At 39.8% G+C, this 20,267-nt stretch overlaps 1 protein-coding gene across 3 annotated transcripts; it reads left to right on the top strand.

Moving 5' to 3' along the window:
* Positions 1–556: 556 nt before the first annotated feature.
* Positions 557–19,321, top strand: anp32e (acidic (leucine-rich) nuclear phosphoprotein 32 family, member E). 3 transcript variants are annotated; one of them, XM_041808219.1, is made up of 7 exons: positions 557–728; positions 8,038–8,187; positions 8,288–8,410; positions 10,475–10,637; positions 11,028–11,137; positions 14,112–14,157; positions 14,246–19,321. In XM_041808219.1, the coding sequence occupies exons 1-7, from the start codon at positions 675–677 to the stop codon at positions 14,329–14,331; spliced, it is 732 nt and encodes a 243-aa protein (XP_041664153.1). In that variant the 5' UTR covers positions 557–674; the 3' UTR covers positions 14,332–19,321. The 3 variants fall into 3 exon arrangements, with proteins under 3 accessions (XP_041664153.1, XP_041664152.1, XP_041664155.1); XM_041808218.1 differs by having other exon boundaries at positions 11,028–11,155; XM_041808221.1 differs by having other exon boundaries at positions 11,028–11,119; positions 14,246–19,320.
* Positions 19,322–20,267: the final 946 nt, after the last annotated feature.

Genomic DNA, 20,267 nt, shown 5'->3' with positions numbered 1-20,267 from the left:
TCTTTAGTCAGCCTGATAGATATCTGCAGGAGGTAAATGAGCTATTACTTTTACAACATTAATGGAAAAATCTCTTTGGGTTATAGCTCTAAACAAAGTAATAATAATGATCGATCAGACTTGATAGATGTTTAATTAATCCGCCCAAAGTCCGTGGACAAACACAGCTTTAGCCTGCCCCCAGCAGCTAGGTTATGCTCTTGTAGCTACAGTTTATTTTGGTGTGGACGTTTAATTTCGGCCTCTTGGAAGTTAAAACACGTTCCTGAAATTATATTGTACCTCTCTGCTGCTTTGGTACACAGTAAAGTTTTGGTATGTGGTAGTTTTAATCAGGAATTTTAAGTTATTTTCATGTTTTTTGACAACTACAGCTCCCATAAGGCTCTCACAGGCTGTCAGTAGCTTTTAGGATATTGCCGCCCAGCTCGTGGATTATGGCCGATCAGGAATGATTGACGTGCTAATCGTCCAATCAGCGGCGGCAGAAAGGTCCGCGGCCAACCCTGTGTGGCAAGGGGCGGGGCCAGAGAAGAGGGGGCAGGGCGCGAGGTATCATGGAGGATCAGTAGGCAAACTGTGGTCATCAGAGGAGAGCAGCACAGCTCTGATCCCCGGGAGTTTTTCAACTGTTCGCCGACCGATTTTTACCGCAACAAACGAAATATTTCAAAATGGACATGAAGAAGAGGATCACCTTAGAGCTGCGGAACAGGAGCCCAACGGAGGTGAGCCTATTTATTCTAATAACAGCTTAATTGTTGCTTGAAATAACCCGCGAGGTGATGTGCGACCGGAGCCTGGGTGCTCCCCCCGCGCTCATCACATGGAGACCGCTTAAGGAGAACACCGAGCGCCAGGTTGGCTCCAATAAATTCAGTCCGTTAAATCTCTCATCGATCTGGTTACAGTTTGATCGACTGCTGCCCGCCGATAGATGTGGAAGCATCTCAGCGGCTCCGTCCGTATGCCCGCCCGCCCCCTCCTCCTCTCCGGTGAAACCCCGTCTCTCCAAGAGGCTCAGCGAACACAAATTACACCAATATAGGCATTAAAGAGCACTTAAAGTGCGTTTCTTTTCCCGCCTGAGCGCTATTGTCGCCCAAACACAGTCGCTATTATCCAGTTTATCCGTAAACAGGATTCCCCCACCGACGACGTGCACCTTTAACTTTTAATCAGTCAACGGTCGCTCAGAGGAAGTTTAAAAGATAAAGAAGAATTTAAATTTTTAATCTAACCTAACATGCATTCGGTTGTTCTTTTATAAAGCCGAGTTTTTCAGCTGGTGTACGGGGCTGCTTATGGAGCTCACCGCGGGCTTTCGTCCCTGTGAAAAAAACACTGCGTGTCAACCTGCACAACAACGACGTCGGTTAGTGCTTCATCGTTCTCTGCGAGCGGACATCTTAAGTAGTGAGCGGCTTAAACTTCGACGGAAAACCTCCTCCCTGCCCTTAAAACAGCACTTAGGTTATCAAATTCAAAGCAGAAGTGCAATTTAAGATGTATTTAAAGTATTTTTGTCGACATTTTCGCGCAGCTGCGCTCGGTAGCGGACGTGGGTCGGTCACAGAGACATTTTGAGTGGGCAGCTCGTGCTCGAGAGGAACGCGTTACATGCTTACCGTTACAGGAAGGGGATTAACGGCTGTTTCGACGGCAAATATCGAGAAATCGGCGGATTTTCCTCATAATAACGGCTAAATGAGCATGTGATAACTCCGTTTCATGGCGGGGCGACACTATGGTGTGATTACCATGTAAGAAGGAAGGTTGCTGTTTGAATAACAGCGTCGTAACGAATCAAAATGGCGTTACTCCACGAAGCTTTAAAGGGAAACAGATTACTGTCTTTAGTTGAGCCTCGCAGTTGACTGTCGGTTTGTTTGAAAATAAATAAAACAGAACAGATGAAATATTGCTGCTAATCGTGTCGAGATGAATGTAAACCGTGTTAACGCGCCGGTATTCATCGTGTCTTTATTTAAAGCAGTGAGTGTCTGTGCTAGTGGCTGTCAGTGCCTATGTATGTGTGTGATTAAGTTATATAACCAGACTGCCAACCGTACAGCCTCCGTTAAATAACGCACTAATACACACTCTGAGCTCACCGTTCACTCTTAATTCACTTCATCTACTAACTGATCCAGCAGACGAGCTGCGGGTGTCATGTTTTATGAATTGGGGGATGCCGGCAGATGGTGTGTGGAGGCTCAGAAGACAACCCCCACCACATAGACACAGAGTGCTGCGAGATTATAGTAGGTTAAAGCTCCAGCACATACACACAGTGTAGTGTAGTATAGTGTAGTGTAGTGGTCTTCATTGAAGCCTGTTGGCCTGCAGGCTCAGGCTCTAAAACACTGACTCTCAGCTGTTATATAATCTGAGACACCAAAGGAACTCTGGGAAATAAAAGCAGCCACCAGCATGAACAAAGTCCTCCACAAGCTGCCTTCTAACAACAATACACTCATATATCATTGTAATCATTGGTAGATCTTTATAGTTGCTTTTATGTTGTCTTCAAGGCATCTTAAAGTGTTGATTCAGCTTTAGTAATGTTTGGATTACTCCTTTAATTCTTGAGCATTAACGCCTCCATAGTAGGGAGTGTCTGTCTGCTATGGAAAGCATCTTGATTTATTCAAATTCAAACAACTTCATTGATACTGCGAAGGGTAAACGAAGAATAACTTCGCTATGAGCCCCCTCACGCTACTAACAAGTAAATACGCCTTCTTGATATTGTTTTGGTTTAATTGATTAACAGTTCATTCACAGTGCTTCTCATCACCAATATTGTTTTATCAGGGCCGATACTGATACAGATTAGTGGCGCTTGTAGCTGGTAACCAATGTTTGGAGGCAATGCATATTTGTTATAACAAACAAAACATTTTTTTTTGTATAGCACATTCAAAAACAAGGGTGTACAAAGTGCTTTGACACATGCTAATATTGCTAATTGACTAAATGTCAAATATCAGCATCAATAACCGGCCAGGTTGATAATCAGTCTACCCCTGTTTCTAACTTGAATGATTCTAATTGCAAATTTATCAGGATGTGCAATCACATTATCTCATAAAAGGTTGGAACTATTTTTATTTTAGGTAGTTCATGAAAGGCTTACAAAAATACCTGCAGAAAGGCCCACTATTTAGATGTTCCTTTATTTTCAACACACTTTTATTTTGAAATCAGTAGAGTAAAAACTTCAGGTTTTGTATTTTTTTTATGTTACTAAATATTTGTATTTTTGTTAAAAAGATCACACTACAGAAGTCAGATTTTTCTATGGATTTTTCTTAAGAACCAAGCAAGTGTACTCATGACATATAATTTCTGTATTCCATTTTTATTCCAGTTGCAATATTGTCCAGTGCAATTGCACATTATTACCAACTTTTGCAGCACCCCTGATCTAGGGCTGAATGATATGCAAAAATAATCTTATTATTATTATAATCTTATTATCCATAAAAAACGAAAAGGAGGATTTTTGTCAACTATTCTACAAAAAAATGACACTTGCCTAATATGCATAAAATCTCTGAAATTGATTTATCAAACTGGAATTTTGACATATTTTGGGTTAAAGAAATATTGCAACTTCTGTGATTTGTAAATTGCAGGAGGCCATGCTGCCATTTAATCTAATTCGTGATTAATTGCCCAGCCCTACACTGATCATCAAGTTTTACCCTCTTGTGTTTAATTCTGTGCATTTAATACACCCTTTATGCCCTTTTTAAGTCAAAGTTCAGCACAGAAAAGTACCACATATATTTTATTATGCAGTAATAAATAACTTCTAAAACAAGGCACAGTCAAAGTTTATACAGCATGTTATAAAAACAATCTCAGCTTTGACCAGAGTACTGTATAGGTTTAATACACTGTATAAAAAAGCAAATATTCCATTCCGTTGTCTCCTCTGTTACCTCCAAGTAAGAGTTTCCACCAAGTTTCTGCAGCCCCACAAGACAGTCAGGACCTCCACTTTAAAAACACGACATTAGTTAAGCTAAATAACCATAGACATGTTAATTAGGTACCTACTGTGTGTTGTGTTTTAGCCCGTCTGAACCCAAAACAGTTTAAATGAATATCCACTCTACTGTCCTTATACCAGAGTACCAAGGTTATTATACAAGTAACTTTAAAAATGCACATTGAAATTCATGAATGTATTACTTGTAATTCATGAACTATATTTCCAATTATAGTTATTGTTCTTATTGCACACATCTTGTGGGAGACATACACACAAAAATCAGCAATCAAGGGAACTGTTTATTCAATCACGCAATAAAAAGTTGACAGTACCACCCATTCTTACAAGTCCAAATTTCAATATCTGGTATGACCTCTATTTGCTCGCACCAAATTGGGCACTCTCTGAGGCATAGATGTTATGAAGCCATTAATCTGTCTCTGTGGGATCGCCTGCCAATCCTCCTGAAGAGCTGTACGCACCTACACTTTTTTAGTCAACAATTTATCACATCCCAATATTTCACTCACCTACCCAGTTTATACACTTGTGAGTACAACTCTCATGAATTGGTCTGTGGTTGAGAAAAGGCACCATCAGTCATGCAGAGCAAAGGTATATTGTGTGTCTGAGAAGTCACACAATAGAAGAAGTCTGACAATGTGCGTTTTTAAAGTTACTTAGAGTAGTTAACTAAAACTAACTAAATAACTAAAACTAAAGGTAAAATATTTTTAGTTAACTAAAATTAAATAAAAATGGACCTTTTATGAGAAAAATGAAAACTAACCAAAACTAAATAAACTTAGATACAAAATCCCCTTAGTTTTAGTCTTTTTCAGCAGCAGACTGCCTGACATGAACACCCAGACCCAGGAGAAAATAAAGTGGCCTGATTCGCAGAAGACTTCACTGAGTGGTAAAGTTTGGGTTGTGAGTTGTGCACAAACATAAATATTGAATTTTTAAAAAAAATGAAAAGTGAAGAGCCCTTTTGGGTCTGGCCCTTGACAGCTGTCTCATATTGCAGAAAAAAAAAAAACTAGAAGTAACACCCAAACTAATAAAAACTAAACTAAAATGAAGCATTTTTTTCAAAATCTAAACTAAACTAAGAAACCAACAGGAAAAAAGAATAAAAACTAAACTGAAATCTAAAGCAAGAGGTAAAAACTTAATAAAAATAAAACTAATGAAAAATCCAAAACTATAATAACCCTGCAGAGTACCTATGGTAATATGTACTGTACGTAAACACACTGTCTACACACACACACACACACACACACTTGTGAAAGCTTCGACACACAACAAAGTCAGCTAAAGTCTGAGTGTGATTTACAGATACTATTATTAACAAAATACACCTCAGAATACTGCGGATGAACTCTTTTTGTCCTTACTTTGGAAACAAAGCCCAAAGTTGTCCAATTTTTCAGCACTTTCAAACTTTTCTTTCCCACACAGTGTAAAAGACAAAATAATATCTGTTATTTTAATGATTGTTAGTATTTTATCATCACAGCTCACAGTGAACTCGGTTCACAGTGTAAATTGCACAAACATGTTTACCACCAGTGGATGTGGAACAATGCCAATGACTTGCTCAGTTTTGACAGCGTGCTGAAATATGCCTGCAATGTTAGATCATTAAAAACAAGAAATTCCATATTTTGGTCTCTTTGATGTTTTATTTTAGTTGCTGTATGAAAACAGCTCTACTCTTGAGTCACTATTCATCAGCAGTTCTTTATATTAAGATACAAGGATAACATCACTCACCCTTTTAAACGTTTTACCTGATAGTCCGTAGTCATAGCTGCGTCTGTGAAGATATATTGTTGATGAGGCGAGGCGTCACAGTCATCATCCTGGAGTGCAGTAGTTCAGGACAACAGAGATGCAAGTAGCTGATGAAAAACACTACAACAGTAGAATACAATGCTTCATTTCTAATATGAGATGTGGCATTTCAATCTGTGCATTTATAGGAGAGACACTCTTGAAGATGTTTGTAGCACAGAAACATCGAGTAAAACTTGTCCAAACGTGGGTGTTTTATTTGATCTTAAACATACTAATGATAAATAGTGTCAAAAGGGCAGAAACAGAAAAATGAAAGCAACAAACTGGCAGAACGATTTGTGAGGGGGAGCTGCAAGGGTGAGGCAGGGTTGGTTTTAGCCATTTGGAGGCCCAGGGCAAAGACCAATATGGGGACCCTCCCCCTTTAGCTAAAAGCAATAATAATAAGAAGGAAAAAGTAGAAAGCATCCTTAAGTTAACAGTCACATAACTACAGTAAATGTCCAAATATGAAATAGAAATACCCAAACAGTAACCCATAATTCATCAGCTCTTTGAAAAGCTTCTCATAGCTCTAAGTCGGCACATTCTGATATTTTAAAAAACTTTAGTCCAGGTGGAACTTACATAAATAAAAACATATGCCCATTATTGGTGAAATACCCTTTCTTCTGAAACTATACAGACATTTTTATGTTGCCTTTTTTCATCCCATTAGCAACACAATAATCCACCAATTCACTGTTTCATTTCAACTATGGACAGACTGATCATCACATCCCCGGTTTTGGAATGTGGCTCTTGGGTAGAATAAGGTTGAGTACGTTGGTTTGAGATTATGGAAAATTCTAATGAGAGTTTTCCACTGATGTTTGGCCAATAACTGGATACTGTTGTTAGAACTGATCCGTATCTGATGATCACATGTCAGCTAAGTGTAAAAAAACACATTATTGATAAAAAACTTTGATTTAATCCAGAAAAAAACTGTTCAGAATTTCTCAAAATGTAAAAGTCAACCTGGGTAGACAGAACACTATAGATCCATGGTTCTCAACTGGTGGCTCAGGGCCCAAAAGAGGGTGAAGAAGCCATTTTCAGTGGGTCAGGGATGCATGCCCAAAAAAAAATATGTGGCAAAGGTCTAGAATACGCTTTATTTTAAAGGAAATGTCTCCATCTTGTTGTTTTGTCATATCCTTTGTAGCTTTTTAAGTCCAAACTACCATATTTTTTCATTAAAACATTTGAGCATCATGAAAAAAAAGAAATTTGGACCGCGATTGGTCAACAGGAAGGTGATAGTGGGTCCTGACACCAGGCTAGTTGAGAACCATGGAGTACAGGGAGCAAAAGGCCTTTTCTGTTTGGATATCATCATTAAAATTTGAGCTGTATTGCATTTTTCAACAGAAATATGTGTTTTGCTATAGTTTACTGTAGGATAATCTGATAGGGTCTGCATCCACAGCTGCACTCACAGCCCTCACTTTTAAAATAAAACCAATGTAGTCCAGCAGTTTTAGTGCTCAGTTTCCTTAGAGTTAAAACACCCCCAGGGTCAGCTGTTTTTTTGTTGCTGTGCTCTCATTTGGAAGCGGTTCACTCATCTTGGTCACTTCTCCTTCACTGACTAATCAAAATCAGTATGGGGCGAGACGTCTCATATCAACTGTGTGAACAGCAGTGATGCAGGAAAGTCAATGTGTCTGATTTCTGTATGTTTTGTTCATGTTTCCTGGTCCGTTTTCTTTGAATGAAGAAAATTGTTATGCCCACAGAGCTTTTTATAGACTATGCAAGTGAGAGAAATGTTGAAATTTACTGTAATACAGCTGAAATTACATTGATATTCTGTCTAAAAATAAAATGGTATTTCCTAGAAGCTTAATATTGAACCTCAGTGATAAATTTACAATCTAGATATTTGCTGATTATTTAAACCTGTTTGTTATTTAATGTTTTTATTTAAACAAATCACTGCAGTTCTGACCTCACTCAGTAGGCTCTGCTCACCGGTGGCCTCCAGTGGACGCCAGAGGAACAGCAGCTTTAGGCTCATGTAGGTCAAGGTCAGCTGTGATGTCTTTAGAGCAGACCAGAAGAGCTCCCAGTGAGGTTCAGCTGCAGATCACCCTGAAGACTCCCAAGCATCACAGAAATAAACACGAGTGTGTGCTGCTGTTCAAATACAGACTCTCAACGTCTGCTGTGTGTGTCTGTGACAGATCGCAGAGCTGGTGCTGGACAACAGTCGCTCTGCTGACGGGGAGGTCGAGGGTCTGACAGACGAGTTCACGGAGCTCGAGTTCCTCAGTATGGTCAACGTGGGTCTGAGCTCGCTGGCTAAGCTGCCCTCACTGCCCAAACTACGCAAGGTAAAACACGCACACTCAAACATGGATGGTCATAAAACATGTTTGAGCAAAGACTCATTTATTAATTTTCCCGCTGTTTGTTTTCTCTTCATGTTCTCAGTTGGAGCTGAGCGACAACAACCTGTCGGGCTCTCTGGAGACGCTGTCAGAAAAATGTCCCAACCTGACCTACCTCAACCTGAGCGGGAACAAAATCAAAGAGTTGAGCAACGTGGAGGCACTGGTGAGATAAACACAAACAAGATAGAAAAATGTGTCCTGCTGTGAAGCAGCAAAAACACCATGTTTATACATTACATTACCACCTTAAATCTGTGTGTAGATGCACTTCACTACGTACTGAAGACAACCTGGGATCACCATATCTAGACTGATTTGGTTGAATAGATGCAGTTCATACCAGCAGACACTAAAGTCCCCTTAATTAACTGATGTGATCTGCTGTTGTCCACTTGTAAATAAAAAGTCTGGCTTCATTTTTGCCCATCCAGCCTCACTCCTTGTGATGGGAATTGCATCTTTTTTTTGGAAACCTGCATGATTTGGCTCAGCTCAGATGTAAGAGTCAGTCTGTCATCCCCCAAACATCTCTTCCTTTGGTAAAGTTTTGACTTTATGTCTTTAAGAATCAACACAGATGAAAAACAGGAGGCTGTCCCTCAAACAAGGGGCTGACTTCTGTCAGTCACAATTAAGAGAGGAACTTTCTTACTGTGAGGCAGCAGCACTAACCTTTTCGCCACCATGCAGCCCCTATACACATTATGTGGTGCAGAATGTATCTAGTGAAAAAGTAAAACCACATGATCGCAAAATGAAGGAAAATGAACAGTTCAGTCTGAACTCTACCACTGTGAGAAATGGCAAATGGCCACATGGTAGCAGCAGGAATACAGGAAGTGATGTCATATGCTCACTGTGTCACTGGCTGGTATTCATGGCTTCTAGCTTCAGATTGGGCCGTAATCCAGTGTTAATTTTGTCGACTAAAACTGTGACTAAAAATGTTGGTCGACAGCCTTTTTTCCATGACAGAAACTAGACTAAGACTAACAAAAATAAATCTGTGATGACTAACACTGACAAAAACTAAGTTTAGTTTTCATCAAGATGACTAAAACTAGACTAAAATGTTGTCTAGGGTTAGTAATGTAATGTAGTTTTCATCAGACATTCAAAATTTGTGATATTTCTCCACTGTGGGTAAATCTTAGACAAGAAAATAAATGCTTGGACTAAAAGTAAACACTAAAATGTGGAGACTTTTATGGACTAAAACTAGACAAAAACTAAAATGTGACTAAAACTAAAATGAATTGCATTTAAAGACAAAAACTAAGACTAAAATGAAAAACAGCTGCCAAAATTAATGCTGCTGTAATCAGAACATGTGTTGAGACTGTGGAGAGTATAAACGAAGTCACTTTTTTATTAATTGATTTAATCTATTATGAAAATGTAGATACTGATAATTGGCCAAATATCAGCCTCAATAATTTGCCAGGCTGAAGTCCCGTTTTCTTGACTGGTGTCAGGTCTCTGCTGCCACATTTACTTCTTAATGATGGGGCTCTTGCTTTCACCCAAAATCTTCAGTAAGACTTTATGCACTTTTTATTGCCTTTTTGAAAATATCTAATATCTAATATCTTGGAGGTTTCCTACATACTGGTGCGACCAATGAAAAGCATAAAAAGCTGCCATCATGGCTGCAAGTCATCTGTCATTATCACCCACAGCATGCAGCCAAAATGTGTTCCCATTCATTGTGTATAATAAGCAGCTGCTTCACTGTTAAAAAGCCTGCTAGGATCCAGGCCTGAAGCACCGCCTTTTAACAGCTTTTCCCCCCTGGTTAGGCAGTAATTGTGCATTTGAAATAAGACAGTAGTATACTGGTAAATCAAAAAACCTTGTAAAGTGAATGTTTGATTGGCAAGAGTCCTCAGTTAAAGAGGACAAGTGATCAGACGAGTTGGGCAGAGTAATTCTCAGGTTTTGGTTCTGTACTTCAGAACTATCACCATTAGCCTGCTGGAGCTTTGCAGCTGTAATTTAGCTGCAGTTTCATAAACTTCTCTGATCATCGACAAACAGAAAGTGCACAGTGTGCACTTTCTGTCTGTTGATGCTGTATAGAAATGATCTCAGAGGAAGATGCTTTTAATGTTTTTCCCTTTCCAACTCAAATCTGAGTTTGTTTATTCGTGTATTTCCTGATAACCAGGCACTATAGTAGTCCTAACAGACACAATGTTACATGCTAATATGATATGTCCTGATGCAGCAAAACCTGAAGAGCCTGCAGAGTCTGGACCTGTTTAACTGTGAGATCACGTCTCTGGAGGACTACAGGGAGAGCGTGTTCGAGCTGCTGCCTCAGGTCACCTACCTGGACGGCTTCGACCAGGAGGACAACGAGGCGCCCGACTCTGAGGCCGACGATGAAGGTGAGCGCTGATTTTAAACTCAGGTGTAGCCCTCCTAGCAATGTCAGGCTACTAAATATGGTATCATACTGCTAATTTTAAACTGTGTTCATACCTGTTCAAGTACCTCAGCAGCTTAAATGCAGGTGTTAGACGCCCAGTATATAGATCAATGTCCTGTTTTTCATGACCACAAGTAACAGGCAAACTCCTGCAGCTGCTGGAACTGGAATGTTGCTAGCATATTTGTGCAATTTAGACAAATCAGATATTATGTTGTGGTCTCCAGGCAGATTAGTGCTAATCATTCTTACTGTTAACAAACTGTTACTGAGAACGTATCACAGTATTGACAGTCTAGACAACCTTACCCCCTTGTCATCAGTCTAAACTGGGTCTCTGTGTTTGCAGACGAGGATGGCGAGGATGGTGCGGGGCCGACTGGAGACTACGATGATGAGGACGATGAAGAGGAGGATGAGGATTGCTCAGAGGGAGCAGAGGTGGGGCTGAGCTTTCAGGTGAACCGTGCTGATCAGGTGGGCAACTCAGGCTTCGGCCTGCAGGTCGATCCAGAGCCGGCTCAGATGTCCCTTCACCTTCCCATCATGCACCTGTGCTGAGGCAGGCAGAGAACAGGAAACAGTGAAGAGTGCTTAGGGTCAAAATTAAGGCACAATCTAAAAAAACGATGGTGCTCCAGTTTTTTTTTTGTTTAAAACTTCACAGTGAAGGACACTGACAGCAGGAGGCTGAAATGAAACTCCACTGAACCCACAGACCTCTGAATCTAAACCTTTATTGACCACAGATACTCAGATATATGTCAGCCCTCCTTGATTGCTGTTACTATATTAGACAAAAGCTCTTCCTTCAGTTGCAAACCCTTACGATTTTCCTGCCATAACAATTCAATTATTAAACTTTACAAACTTGGCCTCAGTGAAGGAGAAAAACAAGACAAAGAAGAGTTTATGACGACTAATTTCTAGAATCTGTTAGTACTGTATACTGAAGTCTGATGCTGGTGCGGTTGAATAACAACAAAGTGCTTGTTTTGCAGAAAGAAATAAACCATCTGTAAATTAAGAGACTGTAAGAGTCGTTACCATAGAAACAAGGAAACAAGACGTCACCCTGACGATAAACAAAGTTGCTAAGCAGCCGGTCCCAAGTAGTTGCACGTTTTAGCTCTTCTTGTTGCAAAATTTTGGTCTGAACCACCCTTTAATGAAACACTGAAAGTACTGACCCTGGAAGCAACAGATTTACCAGTTTAGTCCAGTTCTTAACTGGTTTTATTCCAGAGCCCTTGAACAACCCCATCATGATAAATGACGACCCACATTTTCCAATTATGACCAAATGTTTTTAATTGAGTTGTAGAAGTTTGGACTTAAGGTTGAACAAGAGATGAATCGGAACAAAGTGAAGAAGGCATATCCTTTAAAATAAAAGCTTATTTTGTTAGTTTAAACCAGTGACATTCAACTGCTTTCATGTCAGGACCCTCAAGCCCCTCCTTAATGATCGATCACAACCCAAGCTTTCATTTCTAACCAAGTTTAAAAAAGGAAAAAAATGGTCTTCAGCTAACAAACAATGTAGTGGAGCAAAGTGATAAAGGCATATCCTTCAAAATAAAAGCTTATTTTGCTGGCTTACGCCAGTGATTCTCAAGCTTTGTGATCAAATACGACCCAAATTTCTCAGATTTATTTTCAATCATAACCAAATGTTTTTTTTTTTTAAATGTGTAAGTTTTGACTTTAGGTGGAACAAAAGATGATATGGAACAAAGGGAGGAAGCCTTATCCTTCAAAATAAAAGCTTATTTTGCTATTTTAGACTGATGACTCTCAACTGATTTTGTGTCAGCACCCTAGACCCCTCCTTAATGATCATTCACGACCCAAGCTTTCAATTCTTGCCAAATTTTAAAATGAAACAATGTGGTAGGTTGGACTTCAGGTGGAACCAACAATGTAGGTGGTCAAAGAGATGAAGGCATAGCCTTCAAAATAAAAGCTTAATTTGCTTGGTTAGACCACTTTCGTGATCAAATATGACCCGAATTTCTCTGTTTTTTTTTTTTATGAAAAAATGTAGCGGTTTGGGCTTAAGGTGGCACCAAAGATGATTGGAACAAAAAGATGGAGGCATATCCTTCAAAATAAAAGCACATCTGACAAATTTTTTCCAGGCACACGTCTGTGAGCCACTGAAAAATGCCCATTTTTGAGTCCCGTGACTACCAGGAGGGTTCAGACCATCTGTGAAGCGGAGCGTGGATGTGGCAGCTCAAGTTTAGAAAAATTCTCCTCCAGTCATATTGATTTTTTTAAGGTCTGGTTTCCTGCTCAAAGTACAATCTGAGCTCTAAAAAGATTTTTGAAAGCTTCCTTGTTTTTTTTTTTATCTGACAGTATTGATTTTCTTACTCTAAGCCTCTTTAGCTGAGCTAAAATCAGTGCAGTGATGACTGTTAGAGCACCACACCTGGACCAAACAAAGAGTCTTAAAGAGTTTAAAAGAAGCTCTGTTCTCTGCCTGCTCTGAGCTGAGCCGCTCTAAAGGATCGACCTCAGGTGTGTCGTCAGGTGTGACCGTGTTCTTGACCAGGTTCAGCACCAGTATGGCCGCCTCTGGGGATTCATGTTTGGAAAGTTTGCCCTTTTTTAAAGTAACAAATCACAAGACAACTATCAAAGTGTTTTCCTGAATTACTCAAACCTTCAGAAACTTCAAAACAAATTGTTTTAGTTATCTCTGTAAACAATTTGGCCTTTTTTGTATCGGTGTATTTGTTTTTTGTGAAAATACCACAAAATGTTTTATAGCCTCTCTTTAAACAGAAAAAAAAAATAAATCACAACTGATAAAATTTTATCTGATCATGCAAAATTTGTATAAACTGTTTCGTTTAATCAGTGTTGTTTTTTTGATTGAATACTGTATGGCAAAAATCTAAGAATATAAAATCTATGAAAGCCCTAAGTGGCCATAGATCCATACATTTTATTTTTCTCATTTTTTCCTATAATATTTAGCAAATTTTTAGTTTTCTTGGGGTCTTTATATCAGGATACTAACTATGGACTCTTGAGAGAAAAAAAATGAATTGACTCCTTATCATTTAAAAACAGAGAAAAATCAAATGTTTAGGTGCATGTCCTCTTTGGGCTTCTGTATGCATATCAAATAATGCATACACTTAAAACTAAAGGCAAGATATTTATAATAGCAGCCCGTCAGAGTCGGTCTGATGGAGGTCAGCCTGGTCACTGTGACGTAGACGTGATGATGTCATTTAGAGCCTCATTAGTGTCGTCCAATCATAAACAAGCTCCCCTCTATTGCTTTGTGTCCCTGTAGAGTTGGGTGTCTTTAAATTTTCACGTTTTTCACATCTGTTTGAAGTGAAACTCAACCAGAACTTCCCTTTTCCTCCTTTCTTCCTTGTATTTTCCTTCTTCTGTCCCTGCTTCTGTTCAGGAGGACGATGATGATGAAGACGACTATGCAGAGGAGGAGGAAGAAGGTAAGTGAAGCATCATGGGATTTTTTTTAGTCTGCAGACACCCTATGGCGTCCTCTGATTGGTCGGTTCTCTTTCTCCCTCCGTGCAGAGGATCAGGCAGGTGTTCAGGGACAGAAGAGGAAGAGAGACGTGGACGACGAAGGCGAGGATGACGACGACGATGAAGACGACTAGCCGCCCAGCTGACGGTCGTCTTTGTGTCGTCCTGTCCTGTTTCTGTCCGTCTCAGTCCTCCCTCGGACCCGACCTCCACCAGACAACGAAAAAACAAACAGCTCGATCAATCAGGGCCGCAGCAACAGGAACAGTGTGATCAGTTTTCACTTCTTTAGATCGTCACCGCTTTGTTTTAGAGAAGATTTATCAGGACACGCCTCCCTTTAAACCTTCTTCAGGATTAAACTCCGCCTCTTCTCCTCATCCCAGACTCTGATCCTGGACTCACACTGATGTCACTTCCTTCACCAGACCAGAGTAAACAGCTGCAGCTCAAATGAAGCGGCTCAGATGAATAAATCAGGGGTTTTTCTGTTTTGGGGATAGATGCTTACTCTGGGAAAACAAACAGCATCTAATTTCAAGTTTTGAAAAGTTCCTGGCATCAAATTTAAATCCAGCTCAGACCAGAAGACTTCAGCCTCACATACTGAACCTAAACACCACGAAGGTTCTTTAAGATAACATCTCTGAATACTTCCTTTGATTAACAGCCCAAACAAACACCTGTATATAAAGATGGATGGCACATCTACTCTTCCAAGTGCAGAACAAGAGTGAAGCCAAAATATGGCATGAGCTGGCTTTTGCTGTTGTCTTGTTTTCTGTTTGCTAACCTCCGTTAACAAATCAAGAAAAAAGCTGTAGTTAGGCGAGAGGCAGGTTGCACCTCAGACTGGTCGCCGGTCGATCACCGGGCTGCTGCATACAAACAACCAGTCATGCTCACATCTACGGGTAATTTAGAGTTACCAAATGACCTAAAGAACTGGACTGTGAAAGGAAGCTCAATTCCCAGGAGAACCCATGCATGCTAGAACATGCAAACTCCACACAAAAAGTCCCAATCTGACTAAGATTCCAACCAGGAACCTTCTTGCTATGAGGCGACAGCGGTAACCACTGCTCCTAATTTTTAGCCATATAGTCAGCTGAATGCCATCTCCCGAAATTTGCCGCACATCGTTTTTATTAAGCCTTGCCGAGCCCCGTCACTTTTGGAATTACTGAGTTAAATGATCTATTTAACTTCATGTTGTTAAGGACAATAGTTTATTTAAGATTAGCATTGAGCAATGCTAAATGTCTTAGCCCGGCAGTGGAATTTTCCATTATGTGTTAGCATAGGGCTAACAAACATGATTTACATCCCGGTCCATCTCTAAGGATCTCTGAGTTTTTAGCAAATAATTTCCAGTGACTTTTGAAGAATAATTTCTTAAAAATCCACATCCCAACTTATTATTCAACAAACAGCTCGTTAAAATGAAAAATTTTAGAAAAATGAAAACTTGGAGATAAATCAGCGTGATATAAAGTAATTATAATGGCAGAGGCCATGTTTGAGGAAAGTTTACTTGACCTTGTTATTATATTTTTATTTGTCCCATCTGTTAATGTGGTGGAGGCGGAGCTAAGGGGGAGCTCTAAATATTTTGGCTTCACTTTTAGAGAGGTGTCATATCGTCCATCTTTTTATACAGACTTGGGTCCAGACGAAAAGATGTTTTCAAACCTCTGGTTCTGCTGGTTTCCTGGTATTCAATCTATTTTGGAATTTGAGATCAGTTTTGGACCTAAACAGGAGTTGGAGGTCTTTATTCTTGTGGTCTGAACTGGTTTGCTGTCTACACGCTCCATCTCAAAGTTGCAGAGTTTCCCTTTAATCAGAAGAAGCCGAGCAATCAAACCATCAAAAACGTGATCCATCCTGAGCAAACAAACTGAAGGCAAAGCAGAAACCTTTCATCAGGATCTCCCTCCTTCGGCTCAAGATTCACTGTTTCCTCTCCAACACAGGAGGAGCAGAAAGCAAAGCGTCCTCAGGAGAGCCGTCATAGTCTAACAGCTGATCCACACCTTTATAAGCACCATCACCCGGTTCTGTCTGCATCTGGACTCTAACAGGACCATCAGGGATGAGTTTCAGGATCTCCGTTCCCCACCAAACCGGACGAGTAGTGATGACATGACTCTGCTGCCTCCGCCCGTCACACCTGCTGTAGACACGATGATAATATTCCCAGTGTGTGTTTGATTTATTGTAGGGGTTTTCCAGGGAAGATTAGGGGGCGGGCGGGGGGAAATATTAGTCTGACGTGTTTGTATTTTTGAAGTTGAACGACCCATTTTTCTTTTCTTTTTTTTTTTTGTCCCTGAACAGCTGTTTTTTTAGTTTGATGTGAAGGCGAGCGGCTCATTCTCAAACTGCCCGTCCCCTCGTCATGTTCAGACCGCTGTTGTGTCACTGTTCAGGCTCCGCCTCCTTCAGCCCACCAGCTGAACCTGCAGCTCCTTCAGAGACCATAGTTTACTGACATGTAGACCAGAACCTGTGGTGCATTCAGGTGCTTGTACTGTCAGGAATCGGGAGCTTTGTGCATAAAGAATATTCAGATTTTAGCATTTGATGTCTTGCTTATATACAAAGAAAAAAAAATTCTGATAAAAACATCACACCAAACTGTCCAATCAGAGGTTGTTCCGTGACTCAGCAGAGTTTCAACAGACATGAGATCTCACAGAAACTCATGAGCAAACGTGATTTCAGAAGATAAGCATGTACAGCTCTAAAATCGTCCAGTGTGTAGCCAGCCTCAGCAGAGAGCACCTGCATGCATCCTGATGACTTGGTTCATGACTTCTAGTCTGAGTGTGAAGGAGGTAGAGTCACAAACAGGACACACCTGTCGTGTCTGATTCAGGTGTCACTGCTCAGCGTCGGAGTCTCCATCCACGCAGGCAGCAATTCTTTACTTCCTGTGGCTGAACCAGGACCTGACTGACCCGACAGGAGATAAATGATTCATCACAAACAATGACACATATTAAAGATAATTAATCTCATTGATTGAATATCACAGAGTAAGACTTTATCTCCTGACAGGTGAGTTTTTTCCCTGTCCTACAGCAGCAGATCCTGTACAGCTCTGACTTTTAACTGCTGTAAACTTTAAGCTTTTTCTCTTGTTTACACTCTTAAAAATGACTAAACAGCTTCCATGTGTCATATTGTCAGCAGAGGATCATGGGAAAAAGATCAAGGCTGCAGTCATATGGAAAGTTTTCTCTTTTTGGATTAGCTTTTAAATTTCACCTGGGCGTGTCAATCAGTGGTAAAACATCCAAATTTGTTTTGATGAGCTTGTGTTTTTATCAGATTATTTGAGCTTTAAAAGATTTCCCTTCAAAATTTTGCAAAGATTTTTGCAAAACCAGAATTTTATATTGATTTGTAATATTTTAAAATTTAAATGCAGCTGATACCTGTGAGGAAGAAAAAATAAAAGGCACAAAATTTTAATTGTTTTAATTGGCGTAGATCGCAGGCAGAGTTTGCATACTGTGAAGTTTAAGGGAAGCCAGTTAGGGATCAGGTCTTTATCTCTACCTTCAAGACTGGATTGGATGTTGAAATTTTTCACAACCACATTGCACATAGATTTTTGACCATAGATGTTCATGTTTTTTTCCCTTCAGAGATCTCACTATGTGTCATGGGAAGCCAGTGCAGGATTAAGTCCTTGTTTCTACTTTAAGAGTAAACTGAGAGATTTTCCATCAGATTGAAACGTGCTATCAAAAACCAAGTTGAACAACCTTGCTACACTGTAATTTACTACTCAGGGTTAAATATCCATCAGTAATGTCAAAAAGAGTTATCATGGAAGCCAGTTAGGGATCATGTCCTCATTTCTACATTTAAGATTTGACTTAAAGATTTCAAAATATATGGTTTTGAATATTAGACAACCTTGCATGTTTAATTTTTTTCATTGACATTCATGGGCTTGAGTCCCTTTAGCAATCTCATTATGTGTCATGGGAAGCCAGTTTGGGTTTAAGTCCTTGTTCCTACGTTAAAAGATAAACTGAGAGATTTTCCAAAAATGTCAAATTTGAAACCTTACTACACTGTTATTTACTACTCAGGGTTTAATATTTACCAGTAATTTCTTTAGGAGTTATCATGGGAAGCCAGTCAGGGATCATGCCCTAATAAAGGAATTTTGTTCCTATTGAAACCAGGGATTGAAAAGTGAGGAAAACCAGAAAACTGAACTACTTTTTTATTTATAAGTGCAGAAAATTGTGGGCTTAACTCCCATTCCATGTTAAGGAAAGCCAGTTCGGGACTGTGTTCTTGTTGTCAGATGAGGCTGAACTGAGATGATTTGCTTGATATAAATCATGTGATGTGTTTGGACAACCTTGCTACTTTCTTATTTACAACTGTGGAGGATATTGGTTTGATTCATCAAAGGCTGCTCAGTGGAAGCCAGTTAGGGATAACCTTGTTTGACATTCTAAATAACGGTATAAAAGAGTACTGAAGAATTTGAAACGATCACTAGATTGTTTTGTACAACACCTAAACCCATGAGTGCAGAGATCTTAATCCGTGTCATTGAGGGAAGCCAGTTAGGGATCAATCTACGTGAGAGTTCTGCTTGAATGTCTCACTCTAATTTCTGAATTTATTTCATACTTACTGACGATACAAGCTTCACATGTTAGTACCATCTCTTTTAAATGAAATGAGTCTGCAGCCTCGTGTTCCTCCTCTAAAGACACGGCTGTGTTCAAACGTTCATGTTGTTTTTAAGAGTGTAAAAAGCTCACGCCTGTCAGACCTGCTGAGGTCGGCTCTAACTCTGGTTTTTAAGGCAATACTGTAAATAGACTTTCAGCTCAGTTTCAGGTTTTTTTTTGTTTTGTTTTGTTTTGTTTTTATTGTTTTTAAAGGATAAAATAATTTTACAGATGTTTTTTTTTCTTTTTCTGCAGCGAGGTGATAGTTGACCCGCGTCTTTGACCCCAGCTGTTACTTTCCCTCCATCATCCTGTCTGTGGGGAAAAATCTAATGTGTTTGACTCTTTGTGGTGTAAAACAAACTGCGGGTTTTGAATTAAAAAAAGATGAAAGAAAAGAGTTTGTGTTTGTGAAATGATTTGATGAAAATGTGGTGTTTGTTTGGTCCCTCTCTCCCTGTGAGGTTGTCTTTTTCTGCAGGGTTAAACCAGGATGAAGAAATCAGACTGAAAGGTTCCTCTTGGAGCAGCTCAGATGTCCAGACTTCACTGTGTGAGCCTGCACGACAAAGAGCAGGGTTCACCTGAACATACAGTCTACATCCAGTGGCCTGCCGTCCAACTGAGCAGGTTCGTTTGACTCAACTCTTCCCGAGCTGCTTTAATCAACAATCAAACTGTTTGAATCTAAACCACTTTACTCTGTCTCTGCAGTACCACTTTGAGTTTTGCTTTGGGCTCAAATTCTCCCATTTCCTTTGTTTAATTAGAATCTTTTTACCATAATTATCTGAATCATTCACAGCGCTGGGGCTGCTTTTATTCAATGGCTGATTTTTAAATCTATTTTTAGGGTCGCGACCGTGTTTAGCCTGTTGCTCCTTTCCCACGTCTCTACTCCGCTCTCTCATCCTTGTTCCTTACTCTGCCCACTTTCCTCCTCTCTGAAAATTGAAAAACTCATAAATCCACAGAGTAAAGTGAAAATAAGGCGCTTAATCCAGACTAAAGGTAAATCTGACGGGGACTTTGGCTTTGACTGAATAAGAATAAAATCAATCTTGAAATGTTTGATATTTTCTACTTTTACTCCGGTTTCTGAGTTAGTTCTGTCTGCAAGTTTGTAACTGTTTACATCAACAACTTAAAGAAAAGATTCACCAAAGCTTAAAGAAGTGACTCAGAAACAAACTGAAATGTGACCCATAATGCCACAGGGCAACACACAAACACACATTCGTGGTCCATCTGCTGATAAACATCAAATAAACATGAGAGACGCTTCTGAGGGAAGAGGAAAGAGAGAGGAAGAACCACAAGTGAGGAGAAAGAGATGAAGGAAAAGGAGAGAGAGAGGAAAC

Source organism: Cheilinus undulatus, linkage group 16, assembly GCF_018320785.1.
Source record: "Cheilinus undulatus linkage group 16, ASM1832078v1, whole genome shotgun sequence".
Classification (NCBI taxonomy): Eukaryota; Metazoa; Chordata; class Actinopteri; order Labriformes; family Labridae; genus Cheilinus; species Cheilinus undulatus.
Note: the sequence above shows the minus strand (reverse complement) of the source record. Positions and strands in the feature narration are given on the sequence as shown.

Coding starts and splice junctions, on each gene's coding strand:
- anp32e (XM_041808218.1), top strand. CDS start 675: ATGGACATGAAGAAGAGGATCACCTTAGAGCTGCGGAACAGGAGCCCA. Junction 729..8,037: donor GGAACAGGAGCCCAACGGAG/GTGAGCCTATTT, acceptor TGTCTGTGACAG/ATCGCAGAGCTGGTGCTGGA. Junction 8,411..10,474: donor TGAGCAACGTGGAGGCACTG/GTGAGATAAACA, acceptor GTCCTGATGCAG/CAAAACCTGAAGAGCCTGCA.